Source organism: Pteropus alecto, unplaced genomic scaffold (genome assembly GCF_000325575.1).
Source record: "Pteropus alecto unplaced genomic scaffold, ASM32557v1 scaffold131, whole genome shotgun sequence".
NCBI lineage: Eukaryota > Metazoa > Chordata > Mammalia > Chiroptera > Pteropodidae > Pteropus > Pteropus alecto.
The window spans coordinates 90,742-109,896 of NW_006434709.1; the positions used below are offsets into that span (position 1 = coordinate 90,742).

Consider the following 19,155-nt stretch of genomic DNA (forward strand, 5'->3'; position numbering starts at 1 on the left):
CTCCTCGAGATGTGTAGCTCTCTCTCTCTCTCTCTCTCTCTCTCTCTCTCTCTCCCTTCTTCTTTCCCCCTCTCTTCCTCCTTCCCTCTCTCTCCCTTCCTCCTTCCCTCCTCTCCATCTCTCTCTCTCTCTCTCTCTCTCTCTCCCCCCTACACACACACACACACACACACACTTAACTTTGTGTTGGGCTTCATATTGCACTAGCTTTTCCTAATTGTGTTTTCTTTGGAAGTCATGCCTCACTGTATCAGTAATAAGCAATGTCATTTTGATTAAGGCATGTAACTTTTCTTGGCCTCAGTTTCCTCCATTGTACAGTAAGAGCTTTGTATTCCATTTTCAAGACCTCTTTCAACTTTAATGTTTTAGAGGGTCCATTTGACTTCCTTGCTTTCTCTGCTCTAAAAGGAGATGACAGACTGATGTTCTGCAGAGGACACTTTCTAGCTGTGTGAATTTGGCAGGTTGCTTCATCTTCTTGGGCTTTAGGTTACTTATTTATGAAATAGGAATAATGTCTAATTTATAAGATGCATAGGATTTAAATGAGATAACGTATGCTCATAATATTATTTTTCTTTTCTGACAAAAAGATTTGAGCTGATGTAGGCTCTAGCAAGTGAATGATAAATATTTGTTGAATGAAATTCCTGAAGTGCCATTTTAGAAGTTAAAATCTCTCTTAATGTGCACATGAAATCTAAGTGAGATATTCATCAGATATGCATCAGAATATAGACACTGGGGTAAAACATTTTACATTTTGCAAAAACCTGTAGTTTATTTGATTTTTTTTTTTGGAAATTAGACTTTCAAGGCAGCATTTATGTCGTTGAGTCAAAATATAGGCTATTAAAGTTGTTAATTTCCAAGCATTTCTTCTTATTTACCTTTTTCTAGGTACTAGGATAATCTTTGGAGTATCACAGATAATTAAACCAGTGGTGCAGTTTATTTCATAGTCATGTTTAACTGTGGCACACCTGAGCGCATCAAAAGCATATGACTTTGTTCTCAAGGTCCTGCTTTCTATTAGAAATGGAAATTTAAATATTACTTTATATAAAATATATTTTAATAAATAGCTATAAGTCTTTAGCCAGCAAATAGTATAGAATATAGTTTTTAGATTTTTAAGCAGTCCCTCTTGGCCACATCAAATTTAAATTTCAAGGAATGTTAGAAATGGGTCATCACTAGATGGCAGTGTTTCTCTAGTTTAAGTAATTTTTGGGGAGGCAGGGGAGAAGCTACTCCTTGTTCAAGTAAATTGTTGATTAGCAATGTTAGGTTAAACTTAAGTAGGTCTGTGACTTTTCCAGAATTTATTCTTTATTTGTGTTTTTAGCATTTTATGTCTGTTAGATATATCGGTTTGCACTAAGGCTGATTATGTACTCGAAATGCTGATTCAAGTGAACTGTTAGGTAGTGATCTATAATTGCCTTTTCCTATTGGTAGTCACCTAGAAACAAAACCAGCAGTTTTTAACCTCTTTGATAACCAGATGGAAACTATGGATTAGTTTTCTTTAAAATTACATGTATGTGCTTCTGCCTATGCACCTAACATTTACATAAAATCTGGAAATCATGGATTTCCTGATGCATACACAAGTTTATTAAATGTAGTCCCAAACTCCTGTTTTAAATATATGAGTTTTACATTTTATTCTCACTTTAAAATAACTTCTCAAGATACTCAGGGGATCTCCTGTAAACCTTTATTTCATGTTATTCAACATTATTATAATTAAAGAGACTATTAGATTCATAAAGGCCTTAAGATAGGAGAAACAGGCCGGGGCTAATGACAAGGATATAGAAAATTCATTAACTTGTTTTGAACTACCTGTTTACAGTAGTCTGAAAATGTATGATCTTTACATTATTATTGACTGAACTTGAAAGTGGAAGTGAATTGTAGAGATTTAGAGCTGGGCTGATACTTTAGAGACTGTGTAATTGATTGCTTCCTATTTTCTAAATTAGAAAGCTGAGGGTCAGAGAGATTAACTGAGTTGGCCAAAGACTCAGAGCTAATTATATTGCTGAAACCAAGGCCACACAGTCAGGCAGCTAAAATCCATGTTCCTTTTCTTTGATTTATATTTTCTTTTATAGGAAGTTCAGGGAGCTAGGGAGTCATTTTTAAAAAAGTTTTTATTGTTTGAATATACTATACTAGAGCAAATGTCTCTGAAAATATCACAAATAAAAGATATTTTTGTTCATTCTGAAAATTAGAAGTAGGGGGAAATTTATATGCAGTAGCTGCTATAAACCTAATTTTTTCCTTTTTTTTTTTAATTCACGTGAGATAGCAACATGAGGATGAAGACACTTAACATGCGTGCATACATTGTATTTTACAGAGATACAATAAAAGTGCTTGCGATTAAATATCATAAAAGCCACATCTCTTTCCTTTATCTCATGTTCAGTTTTGATTGAAACACATTTCCTTACATCACTTAAATATACAAAGACCAAATAGAATGTTGTTAATGTAAAACACAGGGTATAAACTTTGGCCAGTGCCCTGCTAATTGTTAATGAGGATGGAAAGCAGATTTCAATACTTCTTTTAATTGGCTTCATTAGTCATTTCCCTTCTCCCTAGCCCCTTCCCCCTTATCCCTCCCACCCCCAGATGTCCTCTGGTGGATCTTTTGTCATTTTTTTGCAGTCTCCCATTAGCCCAGGTTCATGGAGTTCTTAGGGTTCATATTCAGTCATTTTAACACACCAAGAAATGGAGGAAAGGCAATCTAGACTAAAGAAGGTTCAGTGGCGTGGAGCCGGCACTGGTGCTAGCTGCAAAGGTGACTTGTTTACTAAAGACGCATGGGATCCATCCACCTGTGATGACCAAAATCTGAGATGAGCCACACATTCTGCTTCACTCTGATGTGTTAGCAGACTGATGTCACCCAGCTGCACCTGGCAGCAGGAGTCCTTGAAACAGTGTCTATGCCAAGTAGCTGTCGGTGGCATAGAGCAGGAAGCGGCCCGCAGTCTTGCCTCTGCAGCCTGCGCGCGGCTACCAGGAGAGGGAGTCCGCTGTGAGCTGCTTTCCGGATTCCCCAAGGCCCACTTTTCCCCTGTACTGCAGTGCTGCGAGAGGCCTCGCGATGACGTGCGAGTGAAGCTGCTTGGCTTCCAAGGCGCTTCCGAGGCGCTTGCGAGTCGTTATTAACATATTGTAAATTTCTTAACTTTCAGATTTTTTTTCTTGAGGTTGTCTTTTGTGATAGTAATGTAGCTCTTTGGAGGGAAAAAAAATGAAAAGTTTTACCTAGAAGGAAATAGATTTACTACTTAGAAATATTACTTGTTCAAGATATAAACTGAGTTTGAAACCAAGAGTTATCTAATATGATAATATCTGCTAATGTCATTTAGATTGATGAGTTTTCAGTGGTTATTCCTCTTGTTCAAATGGCAAGGAATATTGGTGTCTTTACTTGGAAACTGTTCTTTACCTTTCCTTTGAAAGAGGAAAGTTATGATTATTTGAGGTTAGTTGAAATATCAATGGTAATTTGTCTTGTGTATTCTGAATAGCTCCTTCAGGCAAGTGGTTATTCTGTAGTGTGTCTTCACTGTCAAAGCAGGGATTGTTTATAATTTATTGGAAGATCTCTTCCCTTTATTTCAAAGGAAGGAGACTGAATCTAGATTGCCCTGGCTTTTCTAAAGTGTTCAGAATTTTTACTGGAAGCCAAAATTGTATGTGTATTGTCTATGGTTACTAAGTTTTGGAGAGTAGAACTGACCTGCTAAGAGATCCACAGGCTTTCTGATCCACAGGCTCAAGGTAGCGATTCAGTACCTATAAATGATGATAGAACCAGAAAATGTTAGTAATGAGCAAATATGTTTATGCATTGAACAAATTTCAGAGAATAAAGAAATCTTAGAGATGTTAGTCATTCATTTAGTCAACAGATTTTACTTACTGCCTACTACCTGCCTAGCACTATTCTAGAGGTACAGTGGTGAATATAGCAGACAAAGTTCTTGCTCTGGAAGTTATAGTCTAATTTGGATGGAGTAGGGGGAGAGATAGACAAACTATGAGTGATGAGAAAGCAAAAGTTGTTTGAAGATATAGGGGACAAGCTTTACTAATATAAAAACAGCAAAAAGAAAATTCTTGAGACAGGAATAGGCTAAAAAAAAAATCCAGTGTAGGTGGAGTATAGAAGGTGGAGGGAAGCTAGGGGTGGAAACTAGAGAGAAGAGAGAAATGAAATAAGAGAGACAGTCAGAGGCTAGATTATGTAGAATCATGTAGGTCGTGGATTTAAGATTTTTATTCCTTTTGTAAAGAAAGGCTTTCGGAGAGATTTAAGCAGGGAGATAACATCTGAATTATTGCTTTAAAAGATAATTTTATCTGCTATGTGGCGAGTGTCTGCATTGGGATGTGGAATGGGGCAGATAGGGAGTAGAGAATGGAGACTTTCAGGAGGCTACTGCACTAGTCCAGTGTGGCAGTGATACAAATATGGAGTAGGGTTTTAGTGGACAGTTTTAGGTGAGATGTGGTCAGTTTTAAGAAATGTTTTGGAAGTATAGTTGTCAGGACTAATTAATAGATGGGATAGGGTTTATGGGATGTATGATAGAAAGAGATGGATTAGGTGTGATTCCTGGATTTGGATTTTTGATTTGGTCAACAGATAGTGTCATTAAGTTGTGATGGGGTAGGTCAGTGGCAGGGAGATTTGGTGGAGGAACAGGGCTGGGAGTGGAGATAGTTTGGTGATAGATGATATTTTCCTGTGTTAAATTTGAGACGGCTTTAAAAAATCTAATCGAAGTTCTTAAATAGTGGCTGGATATTTGAGTCTAATTCTCAGGGAAGGAAGTCATCACTATATAGATGGTATTTTAAAGTCATGGGATTAGGATTGATAGGTGAGAGAGCATAGTTAGAAAAGAGAAGAGATTTTAGGAATATTGAGAAAAATAATAGAGGAGGAAGAGCCCAGAAAGGAGATTGAGAAGGCATGCCAGTGAAAGGATAAAAACCACATTAGTGTGGTATCATTGAAGTCTAGAGAAAAGAGCGTTTCAAGAAGAAAGTGCTGCTGTTAGGTGGACTAAATGCTAGCTATTGAGAGATGAGGATGTGGAAAGGAATTTTGCTGGGAAGAGGAGCAGAAAAATAAGACAGTACCTGGAGGGAAATCTGTAGATAAGGACAGATTTCTTTAAGTCATGTTATATACTCAGGATGATTTAGTAGAGTGGGAGAAATATATGCTTCAGGGGAAGTATAAAAGAGTAATTGTAGGAGTAATGTTCTTAAGACAACAAGGATTAACTGTAGGTAAGAGCTTGAAATACTTTTCCCATTGTTATAGGAGGGTGGACAGGGTAGAAGTTACAGATGGAAGTAGGGTGGTTGATTTTAGTGAAAGAAGAAATATTTTTTTTTTCCTGTGATCAGCAGCTGAGAATGAGGGGGTGGGCATTTGAAGAGAGGAGAAAGTAAGGTTTTCACACATAGTTATTTTGGATACTACAAAGTGATTTTTGGCAGTGTTGGTTGTGGGAGATGGATTTAGTTATGGTATTATCTAGTGGTATTTGTTATACCCAATTTAGATTTGTAGTTATATAGCTGAACTGAGTCTAACCGGCATAGCTATGTGATTTTTCTCTAGCAGTGTCAGCTTCTTGGGTATAGTCATAGAATAAATTGAGTCGTGTGTCCAAAATTGAGTTTTTCTAGATTAATTTAATTGAGAAAGAAAGGTGTAAAGGACTTGTAATTCAGTCCTTTCATTTTATCATGAGAATTCTATGATCAATACTGTCAAACACTTAAATATTTTTGAATGAATAAGGAAGCAAAACTTTGAGTTTTCCAAAAAATACTCATCTAGCATTGGGGCAATATTAATACAATTGGATTACTCTGTGGTTTATGTACTTTAATATCTAATTTCCAAATAAATTTGCTTCTGGATTTGCAATTCTTTTTCTATTTCTTAGAATTAAGTCTGGTGTAATCTTCATGCCACTTTTTAAAGGTCTGTCTATGATGGTGAGGAGCATGGACGCTTCATGGAGAAGCTTGAAACTCGCATCCGCAATCATGACCGAGAAATTGAGAAAATGTGCAACTTTCACTACCAGGGCTTTGTGGACTCTATAACTGAACTGCTGAAAGTGAGAGGAGAAGCCCAGAAACTCAAAGTAAGGAGACTCTTTGTGATACTTGTTTTTCTGTCCTATGCTGGGGTTTTGATTAGCATTAAGGGAGTGGGAAATACATTGCAGGTTACATATTTGTTGTAAAGACTTTTGTATAGTAAAAAACAAATAGATAATTGGGATTATGGCTTTTAGCTAAAAAGAATACTCAAATTAAATTTATTTGGGATAACTACATGTGGATAAGAACCAGTATCAGAATCAGTAATAGTTTCTTTCAAAGAGAAACTCAATTGACTCTTCATGTCATTCATCTACTTCCTTGCCATCACTGTACAATGACAGCATTGCAGGGCATGGTGTAGAAGTCTTTGTAGGATGGCAGCCTAAGACTAAAGGAAAAAAAAAATCAGTGATAATTGAGGAGTGTCTTCTACCAAAGCATGAATGTTCTTTCTTCATATGACAGATTCAAGTTCAGGAAGGAGACTAGCCATATTAGTCTGGTCCCCCTGGCATAGCAAATTCACTTATCTTGGATAACTGACTTTGCTTATTGATCTTAAATCTAACCACTTCACTAAACTCGTCTGTTATTTCTAATAATTTGTAAGTAGATTTTTTTTTTCAGTTTTTCCTATAAACGCTCGTGTGATCTGCAAGTATAATAGCTTTATTTCCTTCTTTCCAGTCCTTATACTTCTTTCTCCCTCCCTCCCTCCCTTCTTTTCTGTTTCTTTCTTTCTTTTCTTTTTCTTTTTCTTTTTTTGAGATTTAATAGTTTTATTTAAAATATTTTAGAAAGACAAAGTATGCCCCAAGGAGGCACATGGTTCCAGCACTGTAACCAACAGAAAGAGTCCAGAATGTCTGCGAAAGGGCAAAAAGGCCACAAAAGGCCACCAAAAAGAGAGAGAACCCAGAAGGGCAAAAAAAAAGAGACCCAAAAGCAGGATTGTCTGCCTTATATTTGGGCCATGATGGGTGGTTCCAAAGGCATTCCTAGGTGATTGGCAAGTGGGGTCATTTTGATTGACACCTGGCCGCTACATAACTTTGCCTAGTGTGCATGTGCTTACCCAGAATTCAGTCTATTATAATTTGATTCATGAACTTCCAGGCATAGTCATGATGTTATAATGATTGTAGAGTGAGGCTGAAGTTATGAGGAGTACTTTCTGTGCATGCATTTGTGGCCAGATTAGGCCAGCTAACACTATGACCTTCCTTTCCTTCGTCTCTGGGGATGCAGGAGGGAGTCTCTAACTACCAAGAGGATGTTCTTTGAGCATTCTTTAGGCCGGCTCCCTATTCCTGTGTTCCCCTGTTACTCATGTCTGACTAGCTTCCTAATATTCTCCCCTCAAGTATTAGGGACCCCTTTTTCTTTCTCTTTGTTTTGTTTTGGTCTTACTAGAATTTGAATTAAAACCCTTAAAAGATTTTCTCAGGGCCTGGGGAGAACTTGACATTGAGTGTCAAATTCATATAAAAGAATACATTGGTTAGAAAAGCAAAGAAACAATTTTATTGAGGGAGAAGTGGGCTTTTAGATGTTAAATTATATTTTAAAGCTACAGTGATTTAAAAGCTAATTGATTGCAAAATCTGACCTGAACAGACATGCAGCTATCAAACTTTTAATTTATTTTATTTAATGTAAACTTTTGTACTCTGCTGTAGAAATGTTAATGCGTTTGATTATGGGATACTGTCCTAGTGCCCACTGGTTATATAATATGCAGTATATACCGTATTATCTTTATAAAATCTCCAAAATTCTGAAGTCCAAAACACAGGGGATCGCAAAGTTTCATATAAGAGTTTATGGACCTGTACAATAACTCTCCAACTATCTTAAATATAATGTTGCTCTATGGAAGCAACCTAAGTGTGCCTATCAATAGATGATTGGATAAAGAAGTTGTGGTACATATATACAAAGGAATATTACTCAGCTATTAAAAAAAAAAAAGAAATCTTACTATTTGCAACTACATGGATGGACCTAAAGCAGGGGTCCCCAACCCCCAGCCACAGATTGGTTTCGGCCCATGGCCTGTTAGAAACGAGGCTGCACAGCAGAAAGTGAGCAAGCGAAGCTTTGTCTGTATTTGCAGCTGCTGCCCAGCATCAGCATCACTGCCTCAGCTCCACCTCAGGTCATCAGGCATTAGATTCTCATAGGAGCACCGGTTTCTGGTGGCAAAAAGATTGGGGACTACTGAGTCTTAGAGGGTATTATGCTAAATGAAATACGTCAGACAGAGAAAGACAAATACCATATGATTTCACTTATACGTGGAATCTAAAGAAAAAAATAAATAAAATTAAAACAAACTTATAGGTACAGAGAACAGACTGGTGACTGTCAGATGGGAAGGAGTTGGGGGTTGAGGGAAAACAAACAAACAAAAAGGTTTTTAGAATGGCAGGAGCATGGGGACCCTTTTGGCATAGTCAGTGGCCTCTTTGTGGTGTGACGGTCAAAGGCCTCAATGAGAAATGTGTATGACTTCTTAAGTAATAAATATGGAAAATCACATCTTTCAAAACCCCGAGGCAGCCATGTGTCAGGCCTGGCATACCCACTGCAGAAAAATACAGGACAAAAGCCCAGAGGCAGCAGAACAGAATGCAAGTACTCAGTGAGCCTAAATAGACACGCATCTGTCTCTGTGACCTCTCTAAGTTAGATTTCCTCATCTGTAAGCAGTTAGTCTTTTCTGCATTTGCTCCATCACGTCCCTAGACAAACAGGAGTAGGTCAACACTAATAAGGAAACTGTCAAGTCAAAGGAGCCGTCTGTGCCTCACCGATACCACCACCAGCACTCCAACCTCATGACCCAAAGACCATTAAGTCAATGCTTGGCCCAGTATGATGCTGTGCTGGGGCTTTGGGATTATTAGCTAGACATTGTTCTCATGTCAGATGGCATGATAGATGGGATTGGACCATATAAATAAGCAGAGCAAATATGATTCCTGAAGAGGACCATGATTTAAGGGCCAGCCACACAGTGGACTTAAGAGCAACCAGCACCCTTGAAAAGATGATAAATAGCAGATTTTGGCTTTTTTTGTTTGAGTATTTCTCTTTCTAAGTACTCCAGGCTAATAAGAATAGCAATGCTATGGACAGCTCCCCCCTCCCCACAAGAAATATAACATTACTAACACAATTAAAGCTCTCTTTTTGTACTCTTCTGAGTTGCCTCCTCTACTCTCCCCTCTAAAAATAACAACCCTTCTGATTTGTTGTTAATATTGTTTAATGCTTAACTAATGTAATTGAAATTCAATTAGATTTTTTCTCATTCAATATACCAAAATTAATTTCAGATGAACTAAAGAGTTAATGTAAAAAATAAAACCCTAAAGTAACAAGTAGAAAATATAGATGAATATTTATGTAATTTTGAGAGTGAGAAATACATTTCTAAACACAATTCCTAAACCAGAAAGAAAAAAATTGATGGATATGAGAACATTAAAATAAAAGATAAAATAAAGGGTAAATAAATAAAAAATATTTACAAATATGGATGACGAATTATTGAGATCCTTAACATTTAAAAAGTCTTAATAGGAAAATATGAACACTAATAGATAACTGAGAAACACATTAATATACAATGTACACAAGAAAGATAAGGAAAGTCTACAATTTAGAAAAACTAAAGGAGTGGAAACTTGAACAGTAGTGTGCCACCTAGTAAAATGACAAAGATGAAAAAATATTTGAGATTAGAGATGATACCGATCAACAAGGGAGTGACTGGTTGGGATATGGATTGTTACAACCTTTTTTATCAATATTTAAAACTCCACATAGTTTTAAGATTTATTCTGAGGCTATATAGGGGCATGCACAAGGATGTTTATGTGATTTTTTTAAACAGGTAAAACTTTAAAATGTCCCTAAAAGGCATTTAATAGAGGATTAGTAAAAGAAATCACAGTACATTCATTTAAAAGAAGAATAAGCTACAATATATTATAGAACGATATCTGACAGGGGAAAGTATTAGAAATGTTTGCTTACTGTATAAAGCAGATTAAAAGTATGAACAATTGATCCTATTTAAAATTAAAAGTTATGCTGAATTTTTGGGGGCCAAATAGCCTCAAATGGACAAAAGTATCTGAAACGTGTGAAAACAAAGATAGGGGCCTCCTGCCAGGAGCTGTGTGTGCTGTTGGTCCTTACTCAGCCATCCTAGCTTTCCATCTTCACCTTGGGTTCTTTTCTATGCTCCTTGGATACCTGTATTCCAGACTTCTTCCTCCACCTCCTGTGCCCCCTGTTCATGATGAGCACCAGGATGCTGTCTTCGATCGAGCAGTCCTGTGCTGGAGTACTTCCTTGACAGGTAGCACTGAATATTGCCCAGAGTGCTCACCGATTGCTGATATCACTTGGTGGTGCACACCTTCGCTTTCTTCCTTTAAATTGTTTCAAGTTGCAGATTTCTTGAAATTGCTCAGGATGCCCCTGAGGGAAAGCGAAAACTAGGGGCTGCCAGTTCAGGGGTTTTGGCTGCTTTGGGCTCTATTCACCCTGGGAATTGAGGGGATTAAAGTCTAGCAGCGAATCTTGGAGGCCGTGCTCGAATCTTGAAGGCTGTGCTCGAGGAGGATTCATTTAGCCTGAGTTAAGAACCTGTAAAATTTAGGTTCTTAAACTCCAGAAAAGAGTTTAGAAAATAGAAAAGGTTAAGCACTAACTACTGTCAGTCCTGTTTTAACATAACAATGTAAAGAAACTGTACTCTCTAGGGTTCTCAGTATTTCTTTTGATTTACAGCATATCTATCTATCTATATAGATAGATATAATCTCTGAATCAAGAGAAGTAGCATTCTAGAGGAACATTATAGTTTCTTCTCATTGTTATTTTGAAGTAGTGTTGAAATGGCAATTATCTTATCAGAAGCATTATTAGACTCCTATGGGTATGTTTTAGAACCTTGGTTTGCATGAAATCAGTTTAGTAGGCCACAGTCAGAATTTTTAACTAATATTGAAATGAAATAGAATAGAATAAAAATAATAAAGTGTATTACGTATAATGTAAACATTGTTTCTTGAAAGTTTTGTTTCGATTTTTGTGTGTGAGCATGTGTGTTCCTTATACTTGTACACTGGGTTGCAGTGTAAAAGGTGTTTCTTACAATGAGTTTGAGGTTAAAAAAAAAAAAAAAAAAAAAAGTTTTGAAGATGGTGAGAATACCTTGGAGAACAAGATATTCTCCCAGAGACAGTGAGGCTGAATTTAGTAGTATTTATGGAAGGTTGAATTTTGTGAGATCTCCAGTTTAGGTAAAAAAAATCTAATAGTTCTTGAATAACTATTGTGAAGTGGGGGACACTACTACTCCAGTCAACACACTCCATTACTTGATAGCTTTTTTTTTTTAATTGAACTGATATTAATCCTATTTTCTAGTAATATCCGTTTATTTGTTTAATAAGCACTATTTTTAGGTACCACCTTTCTTCTGATAGTTCTTCAGATGTTTGAAGGACAGCCGTTGTTCAGGTATGATGTATAGTGTCTCCAAAGGAATATTTACCCACCCCTCCACCTTTGGGTTAAAAATTCCTTTATCTATTTTTCACATGGTATAGGTTTGACTGCCTCTCCAAATGTATTCACATCTAATTATGCCTCAGTTGTCAATATGGCAACTGAAATATGGCATCTGAATGTAATTCTCATAGTGTGATCTTAAAGCCTTACTGTCTCACTTATTCTAGACCAAGAATCAGGAAACTATGTCTTGCAGGCCAAATCCAGCTTGCTTCCTATTTTTGTAAATAAAGTTTTTGGAACACAGCAGTGCCCATTCATTTACATTATGTTTATGGCTGCATATTACTAGAATGACAGAATCAAGTAGTTGAAACAGAGACTATCTACCTGTCCATTTTCAAAAACAGTTTGCTGACCCCTGTTTTAGACAATGCTTCTACTACCATTGTCTTAGATCAGCATTTTAGATGACTATATCACACTCTTAATTTGTGTTGGGCTCACAGTCCAAAAAAACCAAATGTGTAACATGTGGTACTATGAAATAATGAGGGAATTTGATGGTTTTTTGCTTCTTTTTATGACTTTATAAAGACTTTCTGGAGGTCAGATTTCATTTTGTCATTGAAAGAGGATGCATGTGGTAATCTGCTCTGAAAATATGATAGTCCAGGTATCGGGTATCTTGAATAAACTATCCTGTTCAGTGATATTTCTCAAACATATCTTCTGTGTGTGCGCGCACACACACACACGTTTGCGCAGAGTAGCTATTAACTAATATATCTTGTTGTTCTAAGGGACATAATAGGAAATGCTGGGTTAAGGAAATGCTTAACAGCATAAGGAGTGGCAGTTATTGGTAGAAGAGTAGAAAGCCTCTGTTAAAAGAAGCTTTAGAAATTAAAATTGCTCATTTTGGTAATGTCTGAGATGGTAAGAAAATTACTATTTCATGCACTTAATATTTTTTATATCAATTGAGTATTAAAAAGTAGATTACTGAAAAAGCGGTGCCAGTTTCTTTGAATTATGAACTTAGATCATTTTAAAGTTTGCTCACATAGTTTTGACTATCTGATGGAAAGATTAATTTAGAAAAGTAGAAAGATGGAAAAGTTAGGGTATGTTAAGAATTAATGATCCTACAAGAACTATTATAAAACATTTTCTAAAATTAGGATAATAAATGGGGAAAATTTGACCTGAGTTATAAAGTTCAATTTATACTCAAGTTTTCCAGGAATATATTGGTGAAGAGTATCTATGATAAAATTTGTTTTTTTTTTCCTACACATAATAGAGATGATATTTCTTTGTGAGTTATTTTTTATTTATTTATTTTTTTTCTTTTCAAAATTAAAGTATGGTCTTTAGTTGTTATAGTGTTTTAGTTTGGAAAATTACAAACTGAACATATCTCTTAATAAATTATTCTTTTTATTGTTGAAATGGCCATGTAACATATATTAGAAAAGTTGATGTAATTTAAACACAAGAGGATGCCACTAAACCAAAATGTGGTGGAATACTGTAACTATCTAAATAATATCCTTAGTCTTTTCATTGTAAATTTTTATCTTATCCAACTGTTGTCTAAATGTTTGTTTTTTTATGAATTTAAATTGTCTTCTCTCCACAGAATCAAGTGACGGATACTAATAGAAAACTACAACATGAGGGGAAGGAAGTAAGGCCAATTTACTTTTTGAAAAAAATCTTTTCTGTTTTTTGTCATTCTCTTTTGATGACTATCTTCTTGATTTAGTGGCTTGTAACACCATAAGTAGTATGTTGGAGGAACTTGGACGTTATTGTCGCTTCTTCTAATATTTATCTGAGTTAAATGAATATAGCCACTTGAAAGCTTAATGTGAAAGGATGTAGCCAACCTTAGCTGTGTTTTTTTATTATTATTATTAAGTTTATTGGGATAACATTGGTTAATACAGTTATATCACTTGAGTAGTCATAATGCGGCCAGTGCTGTTCTCTCTGCCCAAAATGCTCTTTTCCTTATATTTACCTGCTTAAGACCTTTCCGTTTTGTTAGCTGCTTAATGAGGCCTTTTCTCACCACCTTATTTGAAATTTCAATCTCACTCTCAACCCACTGTATTCTTTTCACCTTTCCTGCTTTATTTTTCTCTGTCATGCAATGATATCTTATACTGTATATACTTATATATTTGTTTGTTTGTTTTTTGGTCTGTCTCTTTCCACTAGAAATTAAGCTCCATGAGTTCAGGAATTTTTGTTTTATTTATTACTGTATCCCCTCTACCTGTCTAAACAGTGACTGGCAGAAAGTGGGTGCTCTATAAATTTTTGTTTAAAAAGTGAATCATTGATTCCATTAATTGATATACTCACCATTTAAGTCATCATGTGCATTTTCTCACTTAATCCTCATGGTAGACCTATGACAAAGTCAAGACAGGTATCCACACTATTTTATTGATGAGGAAATTAAAACATTTGCTGAAGTTTACATAGTAAGTGGCAAGGCTGGTACTAAAACTCAGGTTTTCTGACTTGTATGTGGTCCATTTCTGTTCTCTGTATCATGTACCTTCCATATTGCCTAATACTTATTTATTGTTTAAATTTAGTAATCTTTAAGATTGGCTCTTGATTGTTTTACCAGTGACTTAATCAGGGCCATTCTCTTGTTCTTTTTTGCATGGTATCTAGGCTGATAACATTTTTAGGCATGAGTATGAGGTGAATACTATAGGAGGCTATGTAGGTAGCTTACTGCTTTTTAAAAGTTTGTCTCACACATTTTAAATTATGCAGAAAGTGTAATTTCTTCTAGTTATATTGTGGTATGACTTCAGATGGAAGCCTTTAAAACAGCTATGAGAAGAAAAGGGAGTTACTCTTCACTAAACTGGAACTCTTGGAAAAGCTACAACTTTCTAAGTGTGTGGTTTATTTGTTGAAATCGAGATTTAGTTGAAGATTATTTACAAGACTCATTTGAAGCTGTATAGGAAGGACTATTTTCCTCTAGGACTCTTACGCTGATGGAAGAAATATAAGATCTTTTCAGAAGAGTGATGAAATCATAAATCATGAAGAGTCTGAGTAGGGTCTGGAGAAAATCTGCAAATTTTTTGTTTTCTCCCAGATAGCCTCTGAATTTTAGGATTTCATTTTACCTAGCCTTTCCTCACGTAGTATGTATCTTAGGGAGAAAGTAGAAAACCGTGCAGGAATGTTTTACTGGTTGAGAAAGGCAGTTCCTTAGTTCACTTGGCAGGTCTTACTATGAAACTGTCTGGGATTTTCTGATTAATTGAACACAGGGTGGAAAAATGTGACTGAAAACTTTTTATTTACAGCTGTTGGCATAATTCATTTTTTTTTTCCCTCTTGCCAAGCTGGTAATAGCAATGGAAGAGCTGAAGCAGTGTCGACTACAACAGAGAAATATTTCTGCCACTGTTGATAAATTAATGCTGTGTCTTCCAGGTGAGGAACTGGAAATGAGTAGGGCCCTTGATGCAATTCCTTTAGCTTTAATTAGTCTTTCACTTTCTCTAAATAATGCTTGTGTGCTCTTTTTTCCTTTCTCTTTCAAGTCTTGGAGATGTATAGCAAACTGAGGGATCAAATGAAAACTAAAAGGTAAGTTTTTTTTATTGAATAGACTTTATTTAAAATTTCTGTTTAGAATGTTTTTAAGGTATATATTTCTCATAACCTTTGAAAAAGTGTGACTGAAAGCTTTTTATTTACAGCTATTGACATAATTCAGTTTTTTAAAGTTCATTTAACATCTTCTCTAGCCTTTTTTATATCTATTGATTTATCCTGAGACTTATTTACATATAGTGGTATGTGATGTATTTTTTCATGTATTATGTTTAATAAAACACTCTACTTATAGTTTGAGTTTGATGAAGACCCACTCTTTCAGGAGAAAAGTGATAACTCTTTTAGTCAATGTTCTCCATTGGAACAAAACCTCTGTGTGTGTGTGTGTACAGTGAGAGAGATTGATTGATTGATTGATTGACTTTAAGGGATTTGTTCACATGATTATGGAGGCTGGAAAGTCCGATATTTGCAGAGTAGGCTGGTAGGTTAGAGTGTCAGGGAAGAGTAAACATTGTAGTCTTAGTCCGAAGGCACTCTGCTGGTGGAATTCCATCTTCCTTGGGAAAGCCCAGGCTTTTTCCTGTTAAGGTCTTCAACTGATTGAATGAAGCCCATCTACATTATGGAGAGTAATCTTCTTTACTCAGAGTCTATTGATTTAAGTGTTAATAATCTCATTTAAAAAATACCTTCACAGAAATAGGAATAATATTTGACTAAATATCTGGTTACTGTGTCCTAGCCAATATGACAAATAAAAATTAACCATCAAAGGGGGCAAAGTAAAGGTTAGATTCAGAGAGCATTTTTTTTCCTGTGTGTTCTTTTTTTCTGTTTATTTCAGAGGAAACTCTATAATTACTTTTTGGCTCTTCTTTTCAAACTGAGTAAGCATCCCCACCCTCTCTTCCCTGAGATACCTTGTAGTATAATGGGGCGTGTGAAGCTACAGGATAAATGGGATACATCTTCCTGGAATGTTAATTTTACCTAGGTTTTGAGGGAAAAGTATGGAATTAAAATGTATTTGATAGTGAAATAAGAATAGACATATTATGAATAAAAATTATATATTATCAAGATTTTTAAAGCTAAAGCATGAGGCATCAAAATTTTTTGAATTTCTTAAAATTATTTCCCAAGATTCTTTTCTCCCCAGGAGGACATGTTCACATAAAAGGACATAGGTAGAACAGAACAATATGAGATGTAGGACATAGGTAGAATAGAACAATATGAGACATTCTATTCAATGAGATAAGAAAGTAGTATAATTTTCCTGACAACCTTATTGTAAAGTTCTAAAGTTACAGAGATTAAAAAAAAAAAAAAACTTGTGTGCCAACTTCTCTGAATTAACAGATATTGACAATTTTCCTGTTTTGATTTATATATATGTAAATATGTATAACATATATATAAATGCCTGTGGATAGAGTAAAGATAACACTTTTTTTAAAACTACTGATAAAATTTAAGTCTCCTTCCTCAGTCCTATTCTTTTTCCTACTCCCCTGAGAAAATCAGTGTCAAATTTTGATGAGTGTCCTAGTCCATGTTTTTAATATCTGTAAATCATGTTGTATTATTTTGTATTTTTAAAAACATTTACATAAATGGTTCTCTGTTCTCATTTTTTTGAAATTCACTTATTCATTTATTTAACATAAATGAATTGAGTACCTAACGTATGCTAGACATTGCTCTTGGTGCCGGCGATACAGCTCTGAACAAAGAAGATAACGATATCTGCTCTTACAGGGCTTACATACTGGTAGAGCGGGGATCCGCAGCCCCCGGGCTATGGACCAGGTAGCGGTCCATGGCCTGTTAGGAACTGAGCCACACAGCAGGAGTTGAGCAACGGGCGAGTGAGTGAAGCTTCATTTGTATTTGCAGCTGCTCCCTAGTGCTAGCATCACCGCCTCAGCTCCACCTCGGATCATCAGGCATTAGATTCTCATAGGAGCACTGGTCCAAAAAGGTTGGGGACGGCTATAGTAGAGGACTTATTTTCTTTATATATAAATAGATCTAGTTCACTTGATTTAATTACTCTTTAGTAGTCCATTATATGAATAATTCACATTTCCTCTCACACTTCTAGTAGTTGTCATAAGTGGTGTTCACCACTATTTTTAGTTGAATCTTCTTTTGGCATGTAGTAGAATTATATTTCCTTGGGCTTCCTTGGTCTACGTGATTATTTCTGGTTGATAAGATGTAAGCAGAAGTGATGAATGTTACTTTTGGGCTTAGTAGTTAATTTCCATTACAAGTACCTCCAGAGTTCTGTTTTCCCTTTGTCATGACAAATGGTAACTTTTAAGATAGTGGTTGAATTCCTGAGTATTTGTAATGAACAGCTTTCCTGCCAACCTGTTACAGATGTATAACATGAGTTAAGTTATAAATCTTTGTTTCAAGTTACTGATTTTTGGGATTATCGTTACTACAGGATGACTGTCCTAACTAATAACCGTGAGGGACATTTGGTATGTTTCTAATTGTTCACTATGCAGAAATAGTGCAATAAATATTTCTCTTTGGGCACATATTCAAGGATTCTTGAGAATAGTGCTCTTCAAATGTTGCTGTGTTTACAAATCACATGGGGATTTGTTAAAGTAGATCCTGACTCAGTAGGTCTAAGGTCATTCCTGAGATTCTGCATTTCTACTGTGCTTTCAGGTAATGCCGGTCTAGGGATTATAACTAGAAGATCAGTTAGATCAAAGAAAGGATATACATATCTTTGATCTTAACTACATATTGCTACCCAAAGTGATTTACCAATTTAGACTCCATCAGCATTTTAAGGGAGGTCCTATTATTCCACCTCTTGGTATCATCGTTTGTATCTTTTATCAAACATTTTTGGTTTTTGCAAGTCTGATGATTGCGACATCATAGATGATTGTTCCTATTTTTTCCTTTTTTTTAAACTTTATTTTTCAATTACAGTTGACATTTAATATTATATTAGTTTCAGTTGTACAGCATTGTGTTGAGACATTATATAAGTTACTAAGTGATCTCCCCGATAAGTCTAGTATCACCTGATACCATACATAGTTATTATGGTATTATTGACTGTATTCTCTGTGCTGTACTTTATATCCCCATGACTAGTTTGTCACTGCCAATTTGTGCTTCTTAATCCTTTCACCTTTTTCACCCAGACCCCTAACTCCCTCTCATTGTCAACCATCAGTTTGTTCTTTGTAACTATGAGTTTGTTTCAGTTTTGTTGGGTTATTTTGTTTTTTGTTTTTGTTTTTTTTTTGATTCCATTTATAAGTGAAATTATATGGTATTTGTCTTTCTCTGACTTATTTCACTTAGCATAATACCCTCTAGATCCATTCATGTCGCAAATGGTAAGATTCTATTCCTTTTTTTTTTTTTTTATGACCAAGTAATATTCCTTTGTATATATGTACCACTTCTCCATCTAATCATCTGTCTATTGACACTTAGGTTGCTTCATTTCTTGGCTACTGTAAATAATGCTGCAGTGAACATAGGGATGCATATATATTTTCAAATTAGTGTTTTAGATTTCATTGGATAAATACCCAAAAGGGGCTTGCTGGATTATATGATAGTTCCATTTTTAACTTTTTCAGGAACCTTCATACTGTTTTTCGTAGTGTCTTCACTGATTTGCAATCCCACGAACAGTGCACGAGGATTCTTTTTTCTTTACATTCTCGCCAACGTCGTTTGTTGATTTATTGATGATAGCCATTCTGACAGATATGAGGTTATATCTCATTTTGGTTTTAATTTTCATTTCTCTGATGATTAGCGACATTAAGCCTCTTTTCCTATGTC

General features: G+C 35.5%; 1 protein-coding gene across 1 annotated transcript in view; it reads left to right on the forward strand.

Moving 5' to 3' along the window:
- Positions 1–19,155, forward strand: part of EXOC6B (exocyst complex component 6B) — a 519,851-nt gene that overhangs the window by 63,366 nt on the left and 437,330 nt on the right. Inside the window, exons 2-5 of the mRNA XM_015587609.2 lie at positions 6,050–6,215; positions 13,355–13,402; positions 15,099–15,189; positions 15,300–15,345. Of these exons, the coding sequence (XP_015443095.1) occupies positions 6,050–6,215; positions 13,355–13,402; positions 15,099–15,189; positions 15,300–15,345 (351 nt within the window). The remainder of the gene's footprint in view (positions 1–6,049; positions 6,216–13,354; positions 13,403–15,098; positions 15,190–15,299; positions 15,346–19,155) is intronic.